This window comes from Microcaecilia unicolor, chromosome 4, assembly GCF_901765095.1.
Source record: "Microcaecilia unicolor chromosome 4, aMicUni1.1, whole genome shotgun sequence".
Classification (NCBI taxonomy): domain Eukaryota; kingdom Metazoa; phylum Chordata; class Amphibia; order Gymnophiona; family Siphonopidae; genus Microcaecilia; species Microcaecilia unicolor.
Genome location: NC_044034.1, coordinates 149,507,286 through 149,532,021, shown reverse-complemented (window position 1 = coordinate 149,532,021; position 24,736 = coordinate 149,507,286). Strand labels below are relative to the sequence as shown.

Below are 24,736 nucleotides of genomic sequence, written 5' to 3'. Positions count from 1 at the left end.
AAAAACTGGTTGAAAGATAGGAAGCAGAGAGTAGGATTGCGTGGCCAGTATTCTCAGTGGAGGAGGGTAGTTAGTGGGGTCCCGCAGGGGTCTGTGCTGGGTCCGTTGCTTTTTAATGTATTTATAAATGACCTAGAGATGGGAATAACTAGTGAGGTAATTAAATTCGCCGATGACACAAAATTATTCAGGGTCGTCAAGTCGCAGGAGGAATGTGAACGATTACAGGAGGACCTTGCGAGACTGGGAGAATGGGCGTGCAAGTGGCAGATGAAGTTCAATGTTGACAAGTGCAAAGTGATGCATGTGGGTAAGAGGAACCCGAATTATAGCTACGTCTTGAAAGGTTCCGCGTTAGGAGTTACGGATCAAGAAAGGGATCTGGGTGTCGTCGTCGATGATACGCTGAAACCTTCTGCTCAGTGTGCTGCTGCGGCTAGGAAAGCGAATAGAATGTTGGGTGTTATTAAGAAGGGTATGGAGTCCAGGTGTGCGGATGTTATAATGCCGTTGTATCGCTCCATGGTGCGACCGCACCTGGAGTATTGTGTTCAGTACTGGTCTCCGTATCTCAAAAAAGATATAGTAGAATTGGAAAAGGTACAGCGAAGGGCGACGAAAATGATAGTGGGGATGGGACGACTTTCCTATGAAGAGAGGCTGAGAAGGCTAGGGCTTTTCAGCTTGGAGAAGAGACGGCTGAGGGGAGATATGATAGAAGTGTATAAAATAATGAGTGGAATGGATCGGGTGGATGTGAAGCGACTGTTCACGCTATCCAAAAATACTAGGACTAGAGGGCATGAGTTGAAGCTACAGTGTGGTAAATTTAAAACGAATCGGAGAAAATTTTTCTTCACCCAACGTGTAATTAGACTCTGGAATTCATTGCCGGAGAACGTGGTACGGGCGGTTAGCTTGACGGAGTTTAAAAAGGGGTTAGATAGATTCCTAAAGGACAAGTCCATAGACCGCTATTAAATGGACTGGAAAAATTCCTCATTTTTAGGTATAACTTGTCTGGAATGTTTTTACGTTTGGGGAGCGTGCCAGGTGCCCTTGACCTGGATTGGCCACTGTCGGTGACAGGATGCTGGGCTAGATGGACCTTTGGTCTTTCCCAGTATGGCACTACTTATGTACTTATGTACTTATGTACTTATTTAATTTTTTAATGCTGCTGATTGACTTAGGGCCCTGTTTACTAAACCCATATATTCCTATGGGTGTCTTTAGAATTAGCGTGCACTAATTTTTAGCACATGCTAAAAACGCAATCACACCTAGTAAACAGGGCCCTTAATGTGCGTTAAACTGTTTTAGCATGCACTGCAGGTTTTTAATGAATCGAATGTGCATCCCTAGTATATATTGTTCCCCGCACTCCTTCCATCAGCAGGGTCTCAAAGTGTTAGCTCCTTGGCGGAAAAACTTTGAATTTAGAGGGATGAAGCTCCATTTTCCATTTTGTATTTTTATCTTGCTCTTCTCCTGAAGGACCCAAATAACCTACAAACAATACTGTATTTTATTATTATTTTAAATTATGGTATCAAAATCTGAAAAACAAATACAGAAAAATCTTATTGGCAGTTTTAATCTAAATAACTCATACCTTAACAGTCCTCCTCTGCCCTATCTCTAGACCCAATTTTCTCAGTGAGGGACTTGGGCATTAACAATCTTATGTCTGATTGACATTGTCTAGGGTGCTCGCTCGCTCGCTCTCTCTCTCTCTCTCTCTCTCTCTCTCTCTCTCTTGAGGCCCCCAACCCCTCTGGGGCAACCCATAACCTGCAGCAAGCCTTGTACTTCAAGTTCAGTAGATATCTCTCTGTCCCCAGAGAGCCAACAATCTGTGGGGCTGGCGGTGCTCCCACCCCAAGCGCGTGCCATTTCTGGGGGGGGGGGGGGGGGGGGAAGAAAACTCCCGTAAATGGCACGGGAGTCCTTATTGCCACCTTAATGGGTGGCAGTAAGGGCGCCCTGCCATGTGGTATGAGTTATCTCACCACGTGGCCTTTTTTTTTTTTTTTTTGGCTTTTACCGGCTGCGGGAAAAACGGCCCTTGCTGCTAGCACATGGCCCTTTTTTCCCGCAGCTTGGTAAAAGGACTCCTAAGTTTGTACCTGAGGCAATGGAGGGTTAAGTGACTTGGCTAAGGTCACAAGGAGGAGCCATGGGATTTGAATCTAGCTTCCCTGATGGGTCAGCCCAGTGCTCTAACCACCATTTTATAAAGTGAGCACTTAGACATATGCAGCATTTCTGTGCCCAGATCATAGAACACTAGCACTTGTGTATATGGATGTTACAGAGTCATGTGTAAGTGCTGGTTGGGTGCCGAGTGATCTTCAGTAATTTCAGTGTACAAATACAAGGTGGTGGTCATGAGCATCTCTCATAATAGACTAGTGTAATTTATTTATTTAGATTTTGCTCACTTCTTTTCAAGTAGTAGCTCAAGTTGAGTTACATTCAGGTATACTGGGTATTTTTCTGTCCCTGAAGGGCTCACAATCTAATTTCTACCTGAGGCAGTGGAGGGTTAAGTGACTTGCCCAAGATCACAAGGAGCAGCTGTGAGATTTGAAATGGCCACGTCTGGATGTCAAGACTGGTGCTCTAACCACTAGATCACTTCTCCACTCCACCACTTATGTTCTTAAGTGCCACATTTACAGCTACCATAGACAAGGAATAAGAACATAAGCGTTATCATACTGGGACTGACTAAAGGTCCATCAACCCAATATCCAGGTCACAAGTACCTGTCAAGATCCCAAAACAGTGAAACAGATTTTATGCTGCTTATCCTAGAACTAAGCAGTGGATTTTCCCAAGTCCATCTTAATAATGGCTTATGGACTTTTAGGAAATTATTCAAACTCTTTTAAAACCCTGCTAAGCTAACTGCTTTTACCACATTCTCTGGCAACAAATTCCAGAATTTAATTACACATTGAGTGAAAAAATATTTTCTATGATTTGTTTTAAATGTACTAATTAGTAGCTTCATTGCGTTCTCCTTAGTCCTTGTATTTTTGGAAATAATAAACAAGCGATTCACGTCTACCCATTCCACTCTCCAAGCTGAAGAGTCCTAGCCACTTTAGCCTTTCCTTGTAGAGAAGTCATCCTATGGGTATGCTGAAATGTTGGCACATAAATACCAACTCATGCTGTTATACTATAACAGAATCTAGGCACCTGGATCCCGTTACAGAATTCACACTTAGTGCCCAGCTTATGGAACACTATATAAAATCAACTCCTAGGCTACTCCTCTAACTCCACATTGATCTTGTGCCAGGGCTTATCCCAGTTTTGCATGAAAGAGTTTATAAATGCATCATTATTTCATTTGCCAGTTTCATGTGTTACCACATGAGCACTTAAAGCCACGCAGATCCCTCCAGTTGAAGAAAAGATCTGTGAAAGTTTCAATCCCGTTTTTTGGATTGGACCTCCTAGAATGTTTCACAGCCTATTAAGACTACAGATTTCTCTAAGACCAAGAGGGTGACTGGAATAGGAAAAAGGGTAAAGGCAGAATATAAATAACTAGCCATTAAGCCCGTTAAAACGAGCGAGATTTCCAGCTACCCTCCTCGCCACCTCTCCCTCCCCCCTCCGTGCCGGGCCCCTGCACTGACCTGACAGCGCCTCTCACCTCCGTGTGAAAGCGCTGCAGGCAGCAGCAGATCGCTCTGCTGCTGCCTGCAGCGCTTCCACCTGGAGGTGAGAGGCGCTGTCAGGTCAGTGCAGGGGGCCCGATACGGAGGAGGGCGGGAGTGGTGGCGGGGATGGGGGGGAGGGTGGAGGTTGGCGCGCGCGATGTTCGTTTCCTGGCAGCAGCGTCCGACAGTGACTCCGACTCCGTTTCCCTCTCTGTTCCGCCCTCTGACGTCATCACGTCTTTACGCAAGGGCGGGACAGAGAGGGAAGTCTCTACTGCGCATTTGCAGGTGAGTCGGTCACTTGCCCGTTTATATGTTTGATAGACTTAGAAACATCATAAGGTTTATCTCTGAAGTAGGTTACAGAAACGGGCTTTATGCTCTTGCACCTTACAGCAGAAAGAAAGGTGCATTGAAGCACACCCAGTGATAACATGCTTAATTCAGACTGCAGGACATGTTATGCCAGCGTGAGCTGTTGTTTCAAAGCAATCTTTCCTTGCCTTTCAGACTATTATTGCTCTTGCTGAAGCTGGCAGCTTAGACTACAGAATGTTCTGCACATCCTGTCTTGTAAGTGACTCCTTTTGTTCTTCTTGAAACAAAACAGAGAAAAGAAAATAAGATACCTTTTTTGTTGGACTAACTTAATGTATTTTTATATTAGCTTTCAAAGGTAACCCTTCAGATAAGAAACTGAAGAAGGGTTGCCTTTGAAAGCTAAACAAAAAATGTATTTAGTCCAATAAAAAAGTTATCACCTTATTTTCTTTTCTGTGTTTTGTTTTATTTCTACTTATTACCTAAAACAAAAGTGAAATGGAAAACAGCAACTTTACTCGCTGCCAGATTAAAGCTGCATTCCTTTATGGAGTTAGGCCAGTGGTTCCCAAACCTGGTCTTGGAGACACCCCAGCCAGTCAGGTTTTCAGGATATCCACAATGAATATTCATAAGATTGATTTGCAAGCAGTGGAGGCAGTGCATGCAAAATTTCTCTCATGAATATTCATTGTGGGTATCCTGAAAACCTGACTGGCTGTGGTGCTTCCTTGGGAACCACTGGGTTAGGCAGAGGGTTGTCTTGTTCCTGGTCTCTAACTCTAAGTTCCCCAGCATATAGTAATTGCAGCACGAAGCTCAGGACTATCTAAAGCTATCACCATCTGAGAATTGGTTAACATTATCAGATAACAAAAAACTGAATAGAGTCAACATGATGAGATTAAAGCAGATGTCAGCCTGGAGATTGTCTGATTCCTAAAGGCCTAGTCCTGCATCTTCAGGATGCATCTTGATTGGAATTGAAGATAGAGAACAGCTGTGTGTAAAGGCCACTGACCCAGTAAAGACAGATTTCAGTGAGTGTTTGCTTATTGGTGCAGAATCCCGGTATCTGACACCAAATCATGAAAAACATAAAAAGTCACCATGGTCTACTTTTCTCTCTTGTATCCAGTTAGACTCTGATCTCTTCAGCTATATCTTTTGTGGAAGGTTATGAATTTGTGTGAAGTATGATTATTAATTACAAAGTAAAAAAGGAATTTTATAGCTTAGAGAGGGTTGTGTAGGTGGGAATAATCCCTGAAGAAGTGCAGATAAACTGCTGTCCATGGTGCTGCACCACGCTTTACTTTTTATGGGAACAAATTCAGCCTACTTTTAGAAAATATGAAAGTTCAAGAAATAAATGTGGAAACTGCCAAGTAGTGCCTTACTGTTTACATCATAATCTGTTCTTTTTTTGCGCTGTTATAGGTGAAAAAGCCTCTGCGTTCCAATCACTGTCTGATCTGCAACTCCTGTGTTGCTAAATTTGATCAACATTGTGTATGGACTGGTCATTGTATAGGTGAGTTGTGCCTGCAGAATTTGAGAAGCACATTTATTATGAGAGCAGAGCTTCATTCAGAATCAAAGTTTTTATAGTGTCGTAGTGTAGTTTATCGCCCCTTCCTGTTTACCTGCGCAAAATAACATTCCCAAAGAAGTTCAAAACCATATTAAAAACCTATTTTTTTTGCTGGCCTTTGGCTCTTAGATCACTGAGTCTACTGCTCACAGTTGAAACCTGGTCACTTTTTGTGTGTGTCCTGTAATGTTTTGGAGTTCCTGTCTTACATTTTTTAATTTTGGGGTTTTATTGTAAACTGCTTTGACTCGTTCACCAGTGAAGGTATAAAATAAATTTTATTAAAAAGAAAAGAAAGGGTCATGTGATGCCTTGCTGAAAGAGCAGGTGTTGGTGGAAAGAGCTCCCGGGACTCACCCTCCAAACTGACCTCTAAAAGTTGTTTTTGCTGAATCCCGATAAGTGTGCGGGAGGTTAAGGATCCCAGGAGTCAAGATCTGAGTGAGAGTGAATGGTTGAGGAAGGCAATGGCAGCTAAATCACTGCGCCGAGAGAAGGACAAAACGCAAAAAAGTGACACCAAGATGGCGGCCGGCGGGGACGTTGGGTCCTCCAGCGTTAGCGCCGCATGGGTGGCGGAGATCGTATCGGAGGTGAAACAAGCCATGGACGCCTTGCTGGGGAAAAATTTGCAAGCAATTTGCAGACAAACTAGACAGTGTGGATGACAAATTAGAAGTGATGCGAGGGGAGTTCTCAGCATGCTGCCAGCTTGTATCTGATCTGGAGGATCGGGTTCAGCAGCTCACCAAGTCAAATTTAAGTGTTAAATTCAAACTTCAGCTGCTGGAGGATAAGATTGATGATTTGGAGAATCGTTCGAGGAGAGGGAACCTAAGACTCGTAGGTTTACCGGAATCTATCCCCGAAGCAGAACTGAGGAAATTTCTAGAATCCTGGTTGGAATCTGAGCTGCACCTAAATTCAACAGCGGGGCCTTTGCGGGTGGAACGGGCCCATAGGCTGGGACTTAGAAGGTCTACAGAGCTCAAGCCTTGCATGGTCATTCTTAAGATCTTGAATTATGCACATAAAGCAGAGATTCTAAGGGCCATAAGAGCGAAGGGTCCTTTAAAATTCGAAAATAAATCTGTTCTGTGCTTTCAGGATTTTTCTACAAGTTTCGAATTTGAGACGTGCATTTGCTCCAGTTTGCTTTGCTGTACCCGGCGAGACTGAAAGTTATCAAAGATGGTAAATCGCAGTTTTTTGGCTCACCAGAAGATGCAAAATTTTTGCTGACAAGCAGCGGTTTAATCGGAGGAGAGTTGGTCAGCATGGCGGAGGATGGACCATGAACAAGGCGTCAAGCAGAAGTTTGTGGTTTTTTCCTGCTACCTATGGACGGGAGATCGGCTGAAGGAGAGGTTGTAAATGTGGACTTATACAGGACTCTGGGTTCTACTTCAAGGTTACTGGAACATTTTTTCTATGGCAGAAATTCAGGATTTATTTTTTACATGTATACAGTTTAGGTGTGAATGTGGGTAAGGGGGGAGTGGATGATGGCGGTAGGGTGTGGGCTGACTTTGCCAGAATGGAAGATCGTGGCATTCTCCTGGATGGATAACATGTTGTTTTCTTGGCACCATGTGACATTCAAGCTTATTGGGTTGGGGGTATGGACAAGGTGTTTTATTTAATAGATCTAAGCAGATATGTGCCTACTGCAATAATGGATAATGGGGAAGGGGGGATTATTCGGGACATGGGTAGGGCAAGATTCGCAGACTGAATGTGGGGGGATGAGTGTGGTTTTTTTGTTGTTTTTTCCTTCTTGCGTGCTGAGGAATGTGCGCAATGTAAAAAGTATTGCTTAGGCAAGGAAGCTGAAGGACCTTATGTCAGTAAGAGACCGGTAAATGTGAATTTAAATTTGTGTTTCTGGGAGGAGAAGTAGCACGCTTCACAGAGATCATCTTCAAAACTTTGTTCATTTTCCTCATGAACTATTCTTGTGTATTTTACATCACTTACATTGACACGTTGAAGAGGATATATTGTTAACTGCCTGGGAGGACTTTGGGAGATTCAAGGATGGGAGGGGTGGTTTGTGGGGAAGGTATGGAGATCGTCACGGGAAAGGTGCTGTTGAGTGTACCAGTCCTATTTCCATAGTTGCAGAGGGGATTAGTCCGTCTCTTTTTTTTTTTTTTTTTTTTTTTACAAGCCTGTTTGGTAGTACGGCTTGCAGCCATGGGCATTCCTATGGAGGAGGTGGGAGGGTGGAGGATGGGAGCATTTCCACGCGGACCTCAGTCCATCTGTTGTTGGACAGCGTAGTTTAAAGGAGGAGTGAAGGGGGTTGGGAGCAGTGGCGTAGCTATGTGGGGCCTGGGGGCCTGGGCCCCTGTAGATTGGACCCTGGGCCCCCCCTGCCGATGATCCGCCCTCCCACCGCCAACCCACCTAGCTTTGATGGTGGGGGACCCCAATCCCCCGCCAGCCGAGGTCCTCCTCGCAAAAGGCTTCCTATTCCTTCTGTTTCTGATGTCCTGCATGGCTTCGTTCTGTGAGTTTGACATCCTGCACGTACAACGTGCTGGACATCAGAAACAGAAGGAATAGGAAGCCTTTTGCGAGGAGGACCTCGGGCCAGCAAAAGTAGGCGGGTTGGTGGCGGGAGGGGGGGGGGGGTCGAGCGGGTCATTGGGGAGGAGTGGTCGACAATGGCGGGCGGTGTCGGCGGCAATGGGGGCTCAGTGCCACCGGGGGGGCTAAAATGTGCCCCCTCACATTGGGCTCTGGACCCCCCCTCCTGCCGATATCTGGCAATGCCCCTGGTTGGGAGGGGGAGAGGGGGAGGGAGGTTCTGAGACTGGATACGGGTTTAGAAGGATTCCGGTATGGGAGATTTCATTTTTTTTTCTCCCAGGAGCGAGATGCATGCGATAGCTATTTTTGGGAGGGTGAATGAGGTTACTTCGCCTATTAAACAGCAAAAAATTTTACAAGCTTTGAACCATCAAAAGGCGGATATTGCCTTTTTGCAAGAAACCCACTTATCAGCGGTGGAACACTTGAAGTTCAGACGATGGTGGGTGGGGCAAATAGTTGAATCTCCAGCAGTTCACCGAAAGGGCAGACTTTTGGTCCTGGTAAGGAAAGGATTGGATGTTGTGATTCAGCAGTCGTGGACGGACCCTAAGGGGAGGTTTTTAATGATCAAAGCTGCTCTTAACAAGAAGCCAATGTGACTATGCAATGTGTATGGGCCCAATGTGTATAACCATGGATGGGTAAGAGCCATTATTCAGAAAGTGGTGGGGCTGGTGGATTTACCTATTCTAATGGGAGGCAATTTTAACATGGTACATGATCCAAACAAGTCCAGTGGTTCCCCTCAGGATAAAGGTAGTTCTTCTAGAGGCATTCCGTTACTTTGTTCGAGTTTAGACCTTTTAGATCTTTGGAGAACGTTGCAGCCCTCGGATCGAGATTACACACATTTGTCTCGAGCCCATGGAACTCAATCCAGAATTGATTATTGGCTGTTGTTGGTATCTCTTTTTTCATTGGTGTGTGACGCAGGTATAGGACCATACAGCGTATGAGATCATGCCTCGGTGTGGTGTACTCTGGAGTTTGGGGAGTGGCTTGTACCAGTGGAGATTTCCCTCGCAGCTTTACTGGGATAAGAGCTTTCGGGAATACTTGACTAGGAAATGGGAGGGATATCAAATGCATAATGAAGCTCATTTGCAACAGCCAGTGCTGTTTTGGGAGGCTGCCAAAGCGGTGCTCAGGGGAGAAATCATAGCTTATTCTTCCTTTAAGAAAAAGGCCAGAGATCGGGAAATTTTGAGGCTAGAAAAACTGTTGGTTAAGGCCCCGAAATCATATGGGGACCATCTTACAGCATAGGCTTGGGAGTCTCTTTTAGCGATACAGACATCTCTTAACGAGCTTCTTCATGATAGGGTGAAGAAATCTGTGACTTTCTTTAAATATCAAATGTATTTATATGTTAATAAATCCGGGAAGTTATTATCTCATTTGGTCAAAAAAACGAGTGGATCCCATACGTTAACCCAACTAGATAGGGGGGATGGTGTTAGGGTGAGGACTGATCTGGAGACAGTGGAGATGTTTCAACAATACTACCAAAAGTTATATGCGCCACCAGCAGAAGCAACACTGGAGGGAGACCTCTATCTTGATAGTTTAGATTTGCCTGGTTTGGACGCCAGAGATGTTGATAAACTGAATGCTCCCATAACGGACGAGGAGGTGGCCTTGGCGGTGCAGCAGAGTGCATTGTTAAAGTCGCCAGGCCCGGATGGGCTCAGTACAGAATTTTACAAACTGTTATGCCCATCCGTCATTCCTATTTTGCAGTCATCCTTCAATCAGTTTGTGGAAATGGGAGAACTCCCGAAATCTTTTCAATTGGCTAATGTGATCGTGTTGCTGAAGCAGGGGAGAGACCCGGAGAGTCCCTCTTCTTATAGGCCCATCTCTCTGTTTAATGCAGAGGCAAAGTTGTTTGTGAAAATTTTGGCTAACCGTATGGCTCGGGTGCTTCCTGATCTGATGGCGGATCCTCAAGTAAGATTTGTTCGGGGGCGCACTATTACACATAATCTGCGTAAGATTCTTATTTCCATGGAACAGGTAGAGAGACTGGATAAACCATCCTTACTGGTTAATTTCGATGCGGAAAAAGCATTTGATCGGGTTAACTGGGGATTGCTTTTCGCTACCCTTCACCGATATGGGTTTAGTGTGTGTGTGTGTGTGGGGGGGGGGTTATCTGCTGTCATGGCTCTGTATTTGAACCCTAAGGCACAGATACAAGTGAACGGTGTGATGTCGTTGGCTTTTGGGATACACCGAGGCACACGGCAGGGCTGCCCCCTCTCTCCGCTACTCTTTGTTGTATCGCTTGATCCCTTGATCAGAGATGTTACGGGCAATAGAAGCATTCAGGGGATTCGTATAGGAAGGCAAGAGTTCAAAAATTTGGCCTTTGCGGATGACCTGCTAGTGCATGTAGTTGAGCCTCAGACATCGTTTTCAGAGTTATTGGAGACTTTTAAGGAATATGGAGACTTTTCTGGCTTTAAGTTGAATGTAGATAAATCTTTGACACTGCCTACAGCTTCTTCAGTTCGAGATACCTGACATGGTCCTTTTCCTTTTAAATGGGAAACTACCTCTTTTTGATATCTGGGTATTCAGTTACCCTTTAGAACTTCCATGTTGTACCGGGTGAATATACCGCTACTATTGGAGTATACTAAAGTGAGTTTAGCTAGATGGGTACATTTTCTGTTATCGATTCATGGGAGAATACAGCTTTTTAATATGGTCGTCTTTCCAAAATGGCTTTTTACTTTCCAGATGTTACCTCTTCGAGTGTTGAAGCGGGATTTATTGGTCTTAAGGAAACTTCTGTCCCATTTTTGTTGAGTGGGCCAAAAGCCGAAATTGGCCTTTAAGTATCTTGTGGGAGCCTTCAAATACGGAGGGCTGGGTCTTCCCGACATACGCTTTTACGATTCGGCGTGCCTTATCTGCCACCTCGGAGATTGTGTCCCTGAAGAATGTAGTTATACCCACCCCACCCCCCCCCCCCCCCCCCCCGAGAATATGAAGAGTCATATTATTTATTTATTTATTTATTTGTGATTTTAATGAATTTTACAAGATACACTTGTACAGAAAAGGAGTATTATCATACCATACAAGAAAATATTTTATAAAGAAAATCTATTAAATGATAATTACTGCTAAAGTCCACAATTATAGGCAAGGCACAATTCAAAAATTGGTTAACATAGGAAAAAAATGAATAGAACATGTTCCCACTTATCCTATCACGGAGTAGATACTAATGGAGGAAGCACAAGAGAGTTTACGGCTGGTTCTTGTCTGGAGTCCAGGAATTTTGCTAACTGATCACTCTCAAAGAAAACATATTTAATTGATTGAAATTTAACAACACATTTGCAAGGAAAATTAAGCCAGAAAATTCCCCCCTGTGACAATACACGATCACGAAGTTTCAAAAAAGACTGACGTCTTTTCTGAGTTTGTCTAGCAATATCAGGAAATACTTTGACTTTGCAATTCAGAAAGACTTCATGTCTATGTTTAAAGAAAGTTTTCAAGATCCAGTCCCGATCCGGCTGTAGAACAAAGTCTATAATTAATGTAGCAGGTTGTACTCCACATAGTTCATCTTCAATTGTTTGTGATAAATTCAAATTTAGCTCCTCAAATGGGGTTTCCATAGATGGTATTATGTGCTCACTTGGTTTCTTAACATAGGGAGCCAAATAATAAATCCTTGCTACAGGTGGAAACAATTGTTCAGTAATTTTTAATACTTCAAAAAGATATCTTTTGAATGTTATTAAAGGAGCCACTGCTGGAACTTTAGGAAAATTTATAAATCTCAATGTTTTCATCCTTTGTAAATTTTCTAAAGTTTCTATTTTCCTCTGTAAGTATACATTTTCTTTTATTAAAGTTATTTGGCTCTCTTTAATTTGATTTGTTTCAAGTATAATTGTTTGTTCAAAAGTTTTAGATTGTTCCAACTGTTTTTCCAAGTCTGCTATTTTAGCTTGATTTGATTGAGTAACTTTAACTATTGGAGATAGTTTCTGGGTTAAAGAATCTTCTAAACATTCCAAAGCATCCCAAATTTTTTCTAGGGTTATTTTCTCCGGTTTTTTAGGAAATAATTTCAATGTTACCTCTTCCTGAGCTCCTTTCTCAGAGCCAGTCTTGCTCTCCTGTGATTCAACTCCTACTCCTTTGGTATTCTCAGCAGTAACCACCAGCACTGCTGCACTCGGCGTTCTGCTAGCAGAGTCTGCCCCTGCTCCCAGATCAGACATCTCCTCATCGGGTCTAGTCAATCCAGGGCTCTGGTCTGCCAGCATTGCCAGCATCGAAGGAGGACTCCGTTCCTCTGGGCTCAGAGTGGTCTCTCCCTCAGGCAGGTAGGTCGGTTCTCCTCTCATCGATCCCTCCTGCAGCAAGGGTTGTTGCCCAGTCAATTCTACTCTGGAAACAGTGAAACGGTCCATCGGTCCCAATTCCTGTCTTGCAGAGGGAGCAGGGTAAGCCCTCTGTTTGCCCCGTCTCTTGGGCATGGAAATGTATTTTTTTAAGGGAAAAAAAAACAGCAAGAGGGAGTTGAGTGAGGAGCTATTTCACACACGTCCTATTCAGACGCCATGTTGCCCAATATCTCCGAAGAGTCATATTATCACCCATGGCATGTTAATTCGTTGCTGCATGGTTAGAGAGCAGAGTTGCCGACTATACTGCGTCGCAGCGTGATTGTTGGGTCGCTGAGACAGACGTGGCGTTATCTGGTAACTTTGCTGGGGAGACAGCCGGAGTGCTTGGACCATCTTCCGATCCGGGGAAATCTGGGTTTTATCCCAGGGACCCTGATACAACACGTGTTGGATGAGAGGGGGAAGCTGTTATCCTGGAATTCTTTAAGTACAAGAAGAGTGCTTGAACCTAGTGATTTACAACATTATATTCAGGCTCTTCCTGAAGGAGCTTTGTTCCCGTCACTGGGGGCGAGCTTACAGGGCTTTTTTGACAAATTCAGAGAGGGGGGCCTGACGGTCTCGGCACTGCATGCGGCTTTGCGGAATATTATTCAGAAGGATTGTTTTGAGGATCTTGATCTTGCCCTCAGGTGGGGCGGAGATTTAGGGCCCTTAGCAAGCTCTCTTGATTTTCACAGATTAATTCGGAGAATCCCGGAAATCTCGGTGAGTGTGGAGATTCGGGAGTGTCCGTTTCGAATTTTACACAGGGCTTACTTCACGCAAGAACAGAAGTTTAAAGCGAGGGGCATTGATACCCCGGACTGTCAGAAGAGAAACTAATTCTTTTTTTCATGCCTTTTGGAGTTGTCCAAGGGTAAAACGTTTTTGGAAAGAAATACCACGGTATATGGAGAAGTTGTTGGATAGGGTGTTGCTGCTCTCGCCGGAGGGGTGGCTATTAGACAATTATGAAAGTTATAGGATACGCCAGTGTTCCCAGATATTGCTGCGTAAGGTGGGAGCTATAGGCAAGCGGGTCATTATGAGCGTTTTGGGTGGGGGAGTTGGCCCCGTCCTTTTGGGCTTGGAGAAATCGTTTACACGAGATGATGATGTTGGAAAAGAGGTATGCGAGATATTCTCCAAAACGCTGGAAGGACTTTTTAGCAGTTTGGGAAAGGTATATTGGTTCTCTTCCACATAGGGCTAGGACAATTCTGTTGTTAGCTGGTCGGTGAGCTGCTGGATCGCCCCAAGTCTTCTTGCTTTGATAGGCCATTGTGGTGGCGTGTGCACCTCGCCCTGGGAGGGGGGCCCTTTTTTTATGGGGCTGTTGGGTTATAGGATGGGGTTTGAGGTGATTATAAAGAACAGATGATGCTTTATTCTTAAGGTTGTTGTGAAGTTGCTATTGATATTGAGTCGGAGAGATGCCATAGGGCATGCCTACCAGAATTTGGAGTGTGGGGTGGGTAAGATTAATCAGTTTTAATTGGATGACATTATCAGGCTTATTTTCGAAAGAGAAGGGCGCCCATCTTTCGACACAAATTGGGAGATAGGCGTCCTTCTCCCAGGGTCGCCCAAATCGGCATAATCGAAAGCCGATTTTGGGCGTCCTCAACTGCTTTCCGTCGCGGGGAAGACCAAAGTTCCCGGGGGGGTGTCAGAAGCATAGCGAAGTGTTTATCTTTCTGGCTTCTCCCAGGTATAAAGGTACTAGTTACCTGTAACCTGGAATGTCCAGGACTCCAGGGATTATGGTCCTAACGCCACCAGGCGGAGAGACAGAAAGACACAGAAGGCTTTAGTAATATGAGAATAATCAGTAATTGTTTATTACACTTACCAATCAGGACTACAATTAGAATACGTAATACAATTAATTCTCATATGAGACAGCAACCAGGACACAGATGTGACCTCTGACATTAGCTCTCTGATTGCCTCTGTCCAGGATTCTCCTTTTATACGCTTTTCTCTCATGTGCTAGTATTGGAAGTACAAAGTCAGCATATTCTAACGTATTCTAGTAAATTCTATCTTACAGAAGCAAAGTTCTTCATAACATATTTGCTTATCATAAGTAAGGTCAGTAAGGTTATCTACTGTGCAAAAACCATCTTCCCAGCAACCAAAGTTGTGTCTTACATTATCTGCTTTTCATGGTCAGCAGCAAATTTCCCCTTAAATTACTATATTCATGTACAGTATTCTTCTTCTACACATCTCTTTTATGACTCCATATCTGCCTGTCTCTCCAACAGAAGGGCAAGCTGACATGAGATTCACATTCTGTGTAATTCTTATTATTTAGCTTCTCAGTGACTCTTAACCTGTTCATAGCCTATTCACAGAGGCCTAGCTTTGCTCATAATTCTCAATTACTGTTGTAAAGTTATTTTATGGTTCATGACCTGCATGTCCCATATAAACAGAAGGCAGGACTGGGGCGTGCTTAACACATGGGCGTCCTCGGCCGATAATGGAAAAAAGAAGGGTGTCCCTGACGAGCAGTTGGCCGACTTGGTCCATTTTTTCTTGCGACCAAGCCTCAAAAAGGTTCCCGAACTGACCGGATGACCTCCCCTAGTGGTCACTAACCCCCTCCCACCCTAAAAACAATAAAAACTATTTTTTTGCCAGACTCTATGCCAGCCTCAAATGTCATACCCAGCTCCCTGACAGCAGTATGCAGGTCCCTGGAGCAGTTTTAGTGGGTACTGCAGTGCACTTCAGGCAGGCGGACCCAGGCCCATCCCCCTCTACCTGTTACACTTGTGGTGGTAAATGTGAGCCCACCACAAACCCACTGTACCCACATGTAGGTGCCCCCCTTCACCCCTTAGGGCTGTGGTAGTGTGGTACAGTTGTGGGGAGTGGGGTTTGGGGGGCTCAGCACCCAAGGTAAGGGAGCTATGCACCTGGGAGCAATTTGTGAAGTCCACTGCCATGCCCCCTAGGGTGCCCGGTTGGTGTCCTGGCATGTGAGGGGGGCCAGTGCACTACGAATGCTGGTTCCTCCCACAACCAAATGGCTTAGATTTGGTCGTTTCTGAGATGGAGGTCCTCGGTTTCCATTATCGCCGAAAATCGGAGACGACCATCTCTAAGGACGACCATCTCTAAGGTCTACCTAAATGTTGAGATTTGGGCGTCCCGACCATATTATCGAAACGAAAGATGGACGCCCATCTTGTTTCGATAATACGGGTTTCCCCGCCCCTTCGCAGGGATGTCCAGCGAAAACGTCCTCAGGAAAAATTTGGCGCCCCGTTCGATTATGCCCCTCCATGTAACATATAGGAGCCCTTAAGGTGTTATTTTGTGGACTGTATTTGTGATACGGCCAGATGGTTGTATAGTGTCTTGGTATTGTTTGTCATCAATAAAAATTGTTGAAACATAAAAAGAAAAGAAAGAATGTCAATGATATTTGAGGGTTAAGATGATGACTACTAAATCTCTACCCCAAAAGTGTCCTTCAAAAAAAAAAAAAAAGAGGCAGCCCTGTATTGCAGCATTTCTTATCTGCTCTATGGCTGATACTTAAGAGCACAGGGCACTAGTTTACTGCTATAAGGGCTCTGAGTGTGTCTGATCAGCTATTATAGAGACTCTCTCCTTCTTCTCCATATCTGGCTAAGCTCCTGTTTCCTGAGATTAGAAATTCAAATTAAATTCACATGGTCTATCTTTCTTTCTGAAACCAGGTGCAGGAAACCATCAATATTTCATCTTGTTCTTATTTTTCCTTACGGTGGTGGGTACCTGGATAATATATGCAATCTCAGTCTGTAAGTATTCTTTTTGCATTTGTTTTCATGTTTCTTTAGTTTTCATAAATGACCTTCCTACCCTCATTCATCTATTAAGAAAATGGCAATGCAGTTCATAAAGGCTGGGCTGCTATCTCAGCATGTTTCATAAAAGAAAGTTCCCTAAATTGTTGCTATATTGTTCTGGAAGAAAGGATGACAGATAAAAACTGAATGGCCCCATCTTGTAGTAACATGCTAAGATTGTAACTGTGCTGCTTTAATACAAGTACTCCCCCCCCCCCCCCCCCCAATCCCATGCCTTCTTAGAAACATATTAAAATGAAGGCAAATAACTAGCTTTTGTGGGGAGAGGAGGGCCTCCTCCTCACGTCTAACTATTCGACTCTGGTTGTAGGGTGGAGGGCCATAAGAGCAAAGGCCATACATGCTGGTTTCTGTTGTATATGAGAAGAGAAAAGGGGTGGGGAATTGGGAGGGATTAAAGCGTAAAATGGTGAGGTGGGTAAGAGTAATGTCATGTTCTTGCTTGTTGTATGATATTTATTCATCAATAAAATTGTGTAAAAATAAAATGAAGGAAGATAATGGTCATGTGACCTATACGGTCTGCCCATCCATGCCATCTACTATCCCTTCCTCTCCCTTAGAGATCTTATGCACTTGTCCCAAGCTTTTCTGAATTCAAATACAGACTGTCTCCACCACTTCTACTGGGAGACTGTTCCACAAATTCACTACCCATTCCATGAAGACGTATTGTCCCAGGTTGTCTATCCCCTTTCACCTTCATCCTATGCCCCCTCATTCCAAAGCTTCCTTTCAATTGAGAGTCTTGCCTCCTGTGCATTTATGCCACATAGGTATTTAAATGTCTCTATCATATCTCCCCTCTTCCAAAGTGTATAGATTGAGGTCTTTGTCTGTCCTCATAGTTTATAATTTATTAGGAATTTACTATATCACCTAGGTTAACTGGCAGGTCTTGGCAGCTTATGTGAGTCAAAAATAAAAAATTACGAGTCATAAGTGGAGTGGAGGAGTGGCCTAGTGGTTAGAGCACCAGTCTTGACATCCATTCAAATCCTGCTGCTGCTCCTTGTGATCTTGGGTAAGTCACTTAATCCTGCATTGCCTCAGGTACAAATTTAGATTATGTACCTGAATGTAACTCACCTTGAGCTACTAGTGAAAAGGTGTGAGAAAAAATCCAAATAAATAAGAAAAAGGAAAGGAACTACAGTAAATTGATAGGACAGATATACAAACAGCAGAAAGCAAACACACTTCAAACTACATTAGTTAGGGGAAAGGGAAGGCTAAGGGCAGGCAAGGAAGTGTGGCGAGGGGAATAGGGGAAAGTGTCACAGGGAGGGGAAAGGAAAAGGAACAGCAAGGCAAATTTAACTAACCCCACGGGATGATGATATTAAGGATGTATTATAAAAATGATTGCACCCCTAGCTCAGAAGGGAATATCAAGAGTTAAGCATTAAATATGTGAAACTGGGAATTTTAAGACAGAGCAGGACAGATGCATTTAACCTAGTTACAGATTGCTGACACTTACTGAATTAACAGTTTCAACAAGCTTAAGTAATGAATGTTTTGTTCAGATGCTGGGAAGTGTCACTAAGAACACACATGTTTGAAAGGGAATAGGAAAGTAAGAGAGAAATATGCAGATGTCTGAGCATGCAGATGTAATATGGAATAATGTATGTTAGTTCCGTATTCCTATAAATGTTAATGATCTTTACCAAAATAGCTAGCAGCTGTCTGACCTTTGCTCTTTAGAATGCAGATAGAAGTTGAATATAATCTAGCCAGTGCATTTTATTTCAAAGTTTGTGTCCCATGGTTTGTGATGTAACCAGTTAATTTATGACTTAATGCATTCTTAATAAAAGAGCAGAGGACCTGAGGGATTTTGAGACAGTTCTGGGTGGCCTCACTGCCATTATGTGAGACCCTCAGTTCTCTCTCCCAAAGGCCTTTGATCTGTATTTTTTTTTTATTGGTGGTGTATGTGTGTATTTCTTTCCCTTGGTCTCCTAGAGCTGAAAATAAAGGACCAGGTATGATCTTGTTCTGGGCGGGGTCCCAGGCAATCAGGGAGAACCTAAGATGAATGAAAGGCTTGGGTAAAAACCTTGAAAGAGAATTCTGTACGGCTATAGAAGGGGAGTGAATTCCAGGAAGACGGTGCAGTGAAGAAGAAGGCACGATGCCTGGTTGACTCTAATTGGGCAAGTTTAGAGCCAGGTAGAACCAAACAAACTGGGGAGTATGGAATTCTAAGAGAAGACAGGTAGAGAGGGTGGACCATTCTGTGGGCTTTGAATGTAAGTGTCAGGAGTTTGAAAAGAAGACATTGAATGGGAAGCCAGTGGTATTTTTGTAATCATGTTTTGCAGAGACTGAAGTCTCTTTTGGTAAACGATATTAACTATTTTAGTAGCCACTCTCTGGAGTGACTCCATCTTAGTTTCAGTGCTGTTTTAAGCTGAGGTACCCAGGGCTTGGGGTTTTCATCTTGCCATTAAGGGGTCTTCTGTATTTATCCCACACTTTTTTAAAAACATAGCATCTATTAGTGCACCTAGATGGGTTTCTGTCCCCCAGGCTGTTGTAAGAGAAGATCATCCAAGCTCTGCATGTACTCCAAGACAGAATCCACACCTGCTAATTCCAGTGGAAAGGCAAAAGTAAAATCTTCTAGTACAGCCAAGGAGTTTGAATTGTGATTAATTTCTTACACCAAAAGAAAGGTAATATGCATGTTCCTGCACAGTCCTTGTCTGCAAACACCCTGCAACTTCTGTTGCAAACCCCGAGGCCCTTATGAAAAACCAGTGTTCCTTTTACTTCCTGCCTCTGTAATCTTCATCTGTTCCTCTCCTGCATAATAGGGGGTTTTGCCTCTTTATCTCCATACCTTCAAGTTTAGGTTTCTTTATTACTTGATATATCGCCTATCAAATCTATCTGAGCGGTTTACACACACAGATATATAGAGATAGTCAGTAGAATTATGAGGTAGAATTCCATATAGGAAAGAGAGGATAAATAATATAACAGAACTACACTGCCGCACTCATGACTCCACCCCCCCCCCCCCCCCCCCCCCCACCATATAGGAAAGACTCCTGGAAAAGCTTCCCTGAATAAATAGGTATTCAGGTCAGTTTTAAATGTAGGTAATCTTGTAGATGAGAGGAGAGCACTCCAAAGATTGGGACTTATTCCACTTAAATAATTTGTTTGGTATCCTCAAATTTTTGCTGTCTAAAGGTTGGCACCTTTGTTCAGGTGTACACAATTCCAATTCCTAACTTATCCCTTTCCCGACTCTATCCCAGAATCTGCTTTAGCATTATACTGTCTTGTCATGAATTGTGAGAGTAACAAAGACCAAGAAGCACAGCCAACACAAAGACTACACAGTTTATGAAGACTTGCATGACAATTTATGAAGAGTACAAATTTGCGGTAGACAACAGGACTAAGCAGAATTTGCAGTGCCCAATTTCCTGTGTCATTGAACCCAAGAGTACTGATATAACTTTTGCAATGTCTGGCATTGTACCTGATCTCTTGATATATGTGCTATACTGTTCAGTTTTATAGTTGGAGTCATTTTAAATCTGATTATTAAAAAAAAAAAATGTCAACTTCGTTCAGGTTTTAAATGTCTGCAGCAATATTTGCTATGTACACACATAAATTAAGGTTATTTTTAATAATTTCCCTTCTCTTAACATATTATATCCCCCTCCTAAAACCCCTCTAGTTCTCTCTACTCTCCCCCCCCCCCCCCCCCCCCCCATCATAACTCCTTGTGGTGCTACGTCCCTCAGAAATCTTAGCCACTTACATACCACCATCACCTATTTCTCCCATGCTATTTAAAGTTAAATTCCTAGCTTTTGAAGAGAGAATCTGAAGATGGAGATCCAAAGAAAATGTTTTTTTTGCTTTGGGGGGGTTAGTGGGGCTCATACAGGGCACTGTTGCTTTGAAGGGCATGGAGACTACTAGCCATGAAGGGCACCTTTCCAGTGCTAGAGCCAGCCCTCCCCAACCTCTCTTACCCTCTGTATGTCCACAGTAGAAGTAATCAGGATTGATCCAAGGAGCTTAAAATTGTTTAATAAGGATCAGTCACCTTCAGGCTAGAAAGTTGTACATTAGTGTTTAAACTATTTTTATTAAGACCAAAGTGGCGAAGAAGTATAAGACAGAAGTAGAATACAGATGATCAATACATTTTTACAACTGTTACGCACCCCCCACCCCACTAACCCTACAATAAACTCCCACAATGAAGCCTAGGAAGACAATGCAAAATCAAGAGGCCTGTATTCTTATGATCTCCCGAATGTAACTGGAAAACCCCCAGAAACCCTACAAAATAAAGGGCGGGGGAATAGACTGCACTGGACACTTGAGAAGTCTTGTAAGAAAACCCCCACTGCAAGCTGCAGGTGACAGACTGTATGTAAACATCCCAAATAGATAAGAAAAGCTTTTCTTGTTTAAGGGAACCCCTAGCCCTAAATCTATTACACCAGGCCCCAAAAGATGGGAAGTCAGAAGACGTCCAGACTCCCAAGATAATTTTCTTGGAACAGTTGTAGGTTAATGCAATAAATTAAAAAAGTGAGTTAATAGGAAGATTGATAAGGCCTGTTGATAAAAAACATGTTAGCGCATTATGCATTTAATAAATATGCTGAACTTTAGCTTGTCATGTGATATGTGTTGCCAGGCAAAACTGTTTTCTGACATGCTATATTGTAAAGTGCATTGGGATTCTGTGTGCATGGAAATTGCTAGATCGATTATTATGGATTTTTTTGTAGGGTAGGAAGTAACAATGGAGCAGACTGAAAAATAGTGGCACTAGCCTTTGTCTTCTGCCTTTTCACTCTGTTCTTGATTGACTACTACACTGCTAGCTCTTGTGTAAGTGGCAAAGGTGCACCAGCAAATGCTAAATCTTCTTCCTCTTCAGATTGGAAAAGCCACTGTCCAACAACTTACAAGCAGGATGGAGCCTGGACCTTCTTAACCCAGATTGTGTTTTGTTCTCCGTGGCTTTTATACATCTTCACGATCACATTGTTACATACCTCCTGGGCTGCCCTGATGCTTGTAATGCAGCTCTATCAGGTAACCTTCAGGCACTTTTAGCATGTCCTGGGTCATATTGGCCAGATGTTTAGCTTTAGTAAAGCACCTCATACCAGCTGTTAGAGCATTAGCTTATCTTCAAACGCACTCATCTTTTAGGATGTTGCTTAATATGCAAAGTATTTTCAGAACCGTTCGGAATATGAAGCAACAAGTTTTTAACACACGAAGAAACACTCTGCTTCTCCTTAATTTAGTGGCTATTTTAATGTTTTGCAGAAACACAGTGGATATTCATAATAAGTGGAATATGTTCTTTTTTTGAGATTGCATTTTTAGGTTTGACAACTCATGAACGGATGCTGTTGCTGATGAAAAGCAAACACTCAAAGCATCCTGTCTCCTTACGGACTACGCCATTTAAGTACGTGCCTGGCAGAAAAACTGCATTCCATGCATCTTTGTTAGCTTGTAGTTTTGTTCATTTCCATTACTTTTCTTTTCTACAGTAATTAACAGTTAAAGGCCACAAGGCCCATCTGCCTATGTTCCCATTCCTATTGACTTGTCTGCCAAGTGTAATATGTGCTGGGAATCGCAGCAGAGATTCAAAATGCCATTTGCAAACACACAACTCACCTAGTATAAGTGAAACTTTCATTTGCCTGTTTGCGGCTGCTCTGTGCCTTCCCAGTGCAGTGTGTGAGGTTTTAGCTTGGTGCCTTTGAATCTGTCAGCTTATGTGGTGGTCTCACATCTTGCTTTTAGCCATGGATGCCTTAAGAACCTTGCTGAATTTTTCCACTGGCGCTGCTTTGGACTGGCCAAGCACACGGAAATTGACTGGACTAAACAGTACATGCTTCTGGTTGACCCAACAAAGTTGAAAAGCTTTCAGGCTGTATAGAGGACATCTGCCCCAAGCTGAAGAACACAGTTCTTGCTTTTTTACAAATGTTGTCTGCTGGTTGTTTTTGTAAGTTCCATGGAGTTTAACAAATTTTTATTGTTTGGCGTTAAATACAACTTAAATGTATCGCACAAAGCACTGAAAAATATATTTTTTTATGAGTGCTTACATTAACTGTGAGGGTTTGTGACTACCTGGTGGAACTTTGCTTGGGCCACACAAATTCACTTTGATGTCAGATTGAATCATTCCTCGGCGTGTGTGTGGAACTTTTGACTGTGTTTTAAGCTATCCTTCCTCCCCCTTGCTGTCTTTCTTCACATCAAGAACTCAGCTGTCTTGTGTTTTCTACCACCTTTTCCAAATCCATACTCTCCTTTGGAATGTGGACTACAAGACTTCCTTGCAGCCAAGAGAATAGGTGATAGATGAAAGCAAATCTTCTCCACTCAGTGTGGCTGTTGTAAGAGTCTGTGGGTAAAATGTCATTTCAAGAGCTTGTTAAAATTGTAGCCATTGAGGGTTACAAACCGGTTGTTTTTCAACTTATCCATAATGACTATTCATGAGATTTGTATACATCATGACATCGTACAGATCAGATCTCTTTTTAGCCCTCAGTGTCCAAAGTTATGTATTCTTCTTTCAATAACTTGCTTCTCAAATGGAGCTTTGACCACAAGTCTTTCACCTGTCATTCAGTGGAACATGCTTCTGTTCAATTTGCTTTTAAAATACTTTGTTAAACAGAAAATATGGCCACATCTCTTTTCCTGCAGATACTTTTTGGCAAATCTGTCACAAGTATTAGGTCTGGAAGAAGCATGGGCATCCATCAAAATAAGAACTAGGGTGCAGTTAGCCATCTATTTGGAAAGAAGACTAGTAAAGCAATTGCTGGGATCAGTGTTCATTATCAGAGCTTGTCGTGTGCGGGAGCAGGAGACAGAAAGTAACCTCTTTCAGCAGGAGAAGCTACTGTTTGAAATACTTAATAGTCTTAGAAGAGTTTCCAAGTCCGATGTGTTTTATAAATGCAGATAAAAGCTAACACATTTAAAATTATACTTTTGTAATGTTTTAGACTGTATAGCAATACTTGTACAGATTTTTTGAGATCTGTTAATATAAAAAAAAAAAGAATATTTTTGAGAAAGTAGTAAATCAAAGCCCCTAGCTTTCAGTGCTACCCTTTTAAATGCACATGTAGGGGTTGAGGAGCTCAATTTAAGAGATGCCTATCTGCAGAGCATCGCACAGAATCATAACAGCATTTAACAGGGGATAGGAGGTAATGTTCTATGGTGGATTAGGAATTGGTTATTGGACAGAACAGAGGGTAAGACCATTTTTCTCAATGGAAGAGGGTGAATAGTGGTGTGCCTCAGGAATCTGTATTGGAACCAGTGCTATTTAATGTATTTATTAATGATCTGGAAATCAGGATGGTGAGTGAGGTGATTACATTACATTTGCAGGTGACACAAAACTATTCAAAGTTGTTAAAACACATGTGGACTGTGAAAAATTGGCCACTGTTGGAAGCAGGATTCTGGGCTAGATGGACCATTGGTCTGACCCAGTATGCTGTTCTTCTGTTCTAAAATCATTCCATTAGTGTTAAGACTGTTGCCTTCCAATTAAAATGATCTTCACTCAATTACTTTCTCTTTTATTGTAGATATAAATCTGTACAAAAGTTCTTTTTTTTTACATTTAATAAATGAAGTCTTTCAGACATGGAGGTTTTGATTACTGGTTCATGTTTTACTTCCACTTTGAGATTCATAAGATGTATTGCTTAAAAAGATATTCATGTCACAGCCATTGAACCTGCCAGTGCCCCCCCCCCCCCCCCCCCACCTTTGTAATCTGGTGTATCTATACCTTGCATATCATCTGAGTATCATTATCTGCATAGCACTGCCATTGGTCAGACCACACATTGATCAATGTGTAAGAGGCTTGTATGCAACATCCCAGATATAGAGTTGGCCCAGTCTACAGAAGTGCTGCTTTGTGTCTCTCTGCACTCGGAAAAGTCTAATTAGCATATATGACAGATTAGCACTCTGTGACGTTAACCCCATTTATATGGCGAATGTGTGCAGCTCATCCATAATCTTGGAGAGGTGAGACCAGAAATTGAGTTCATCTCCACTGGGACCAAGAGGGAAGCAGACAGTGGTGTCAGAGGCAGGCAGGTGAGAAACAAATTTATGACTCATGGTATTATACAAAGGTTTGAGAAGGGCTAAATAAGACACGAGCAAAATCTTTTTGCTGTAAATATT

General features: G+C 42.9%; 1 protein-coding gene across 5 annotated transcripts in view; it reads left to right on the top strand.

The window, feature by feature from the left end:
* ZDHHC13 (zinc finger DHHC-type containing 13) overlaps nucleotides 1–23,794 on the top strand; it is a 45,577-nt gene extending 21,783 nt beyond the window's left edge. For all 5 annotated transcript variants that reach the window (XM_030200724.1, XM_030200725.1, XM_030200728.1 and 2 more), the window contains 6 exons: nucleotides 4,191–4,253; nucleotides 5,442–5,535; nucleotides 16,331–16,414; nucleotides 21,414–21,571; nucleotides 21,859–21,956; nucleotides 22,301–23,794. In XM_030200724.1, the coding sequence (XP_030056584.1) occupies nucleotides 4,191–4,253; nucleotides 5,442–5,535; nucleotides 16,331–16,414; nucleotides 21,414–21,571; nucleotides 21,859–21,956; nucleotides 22,301–22,439 (636 nt within the window). In that variant the 3' untranslated portion in view covers nucleotides 22,440–23,794. The remainder of the gene's footprint in view (nucleotides 1–4,190; nucleotides 4,254–5,441; nucleotides 5,536–16,330; nucleotides 16,415–21,413; nucleotides 21,572–21,858; nucleotides 21,957–22,300) is intronic.
* Nucleotides 23,795–24,736: the final 942 nt, after the last annotated feature.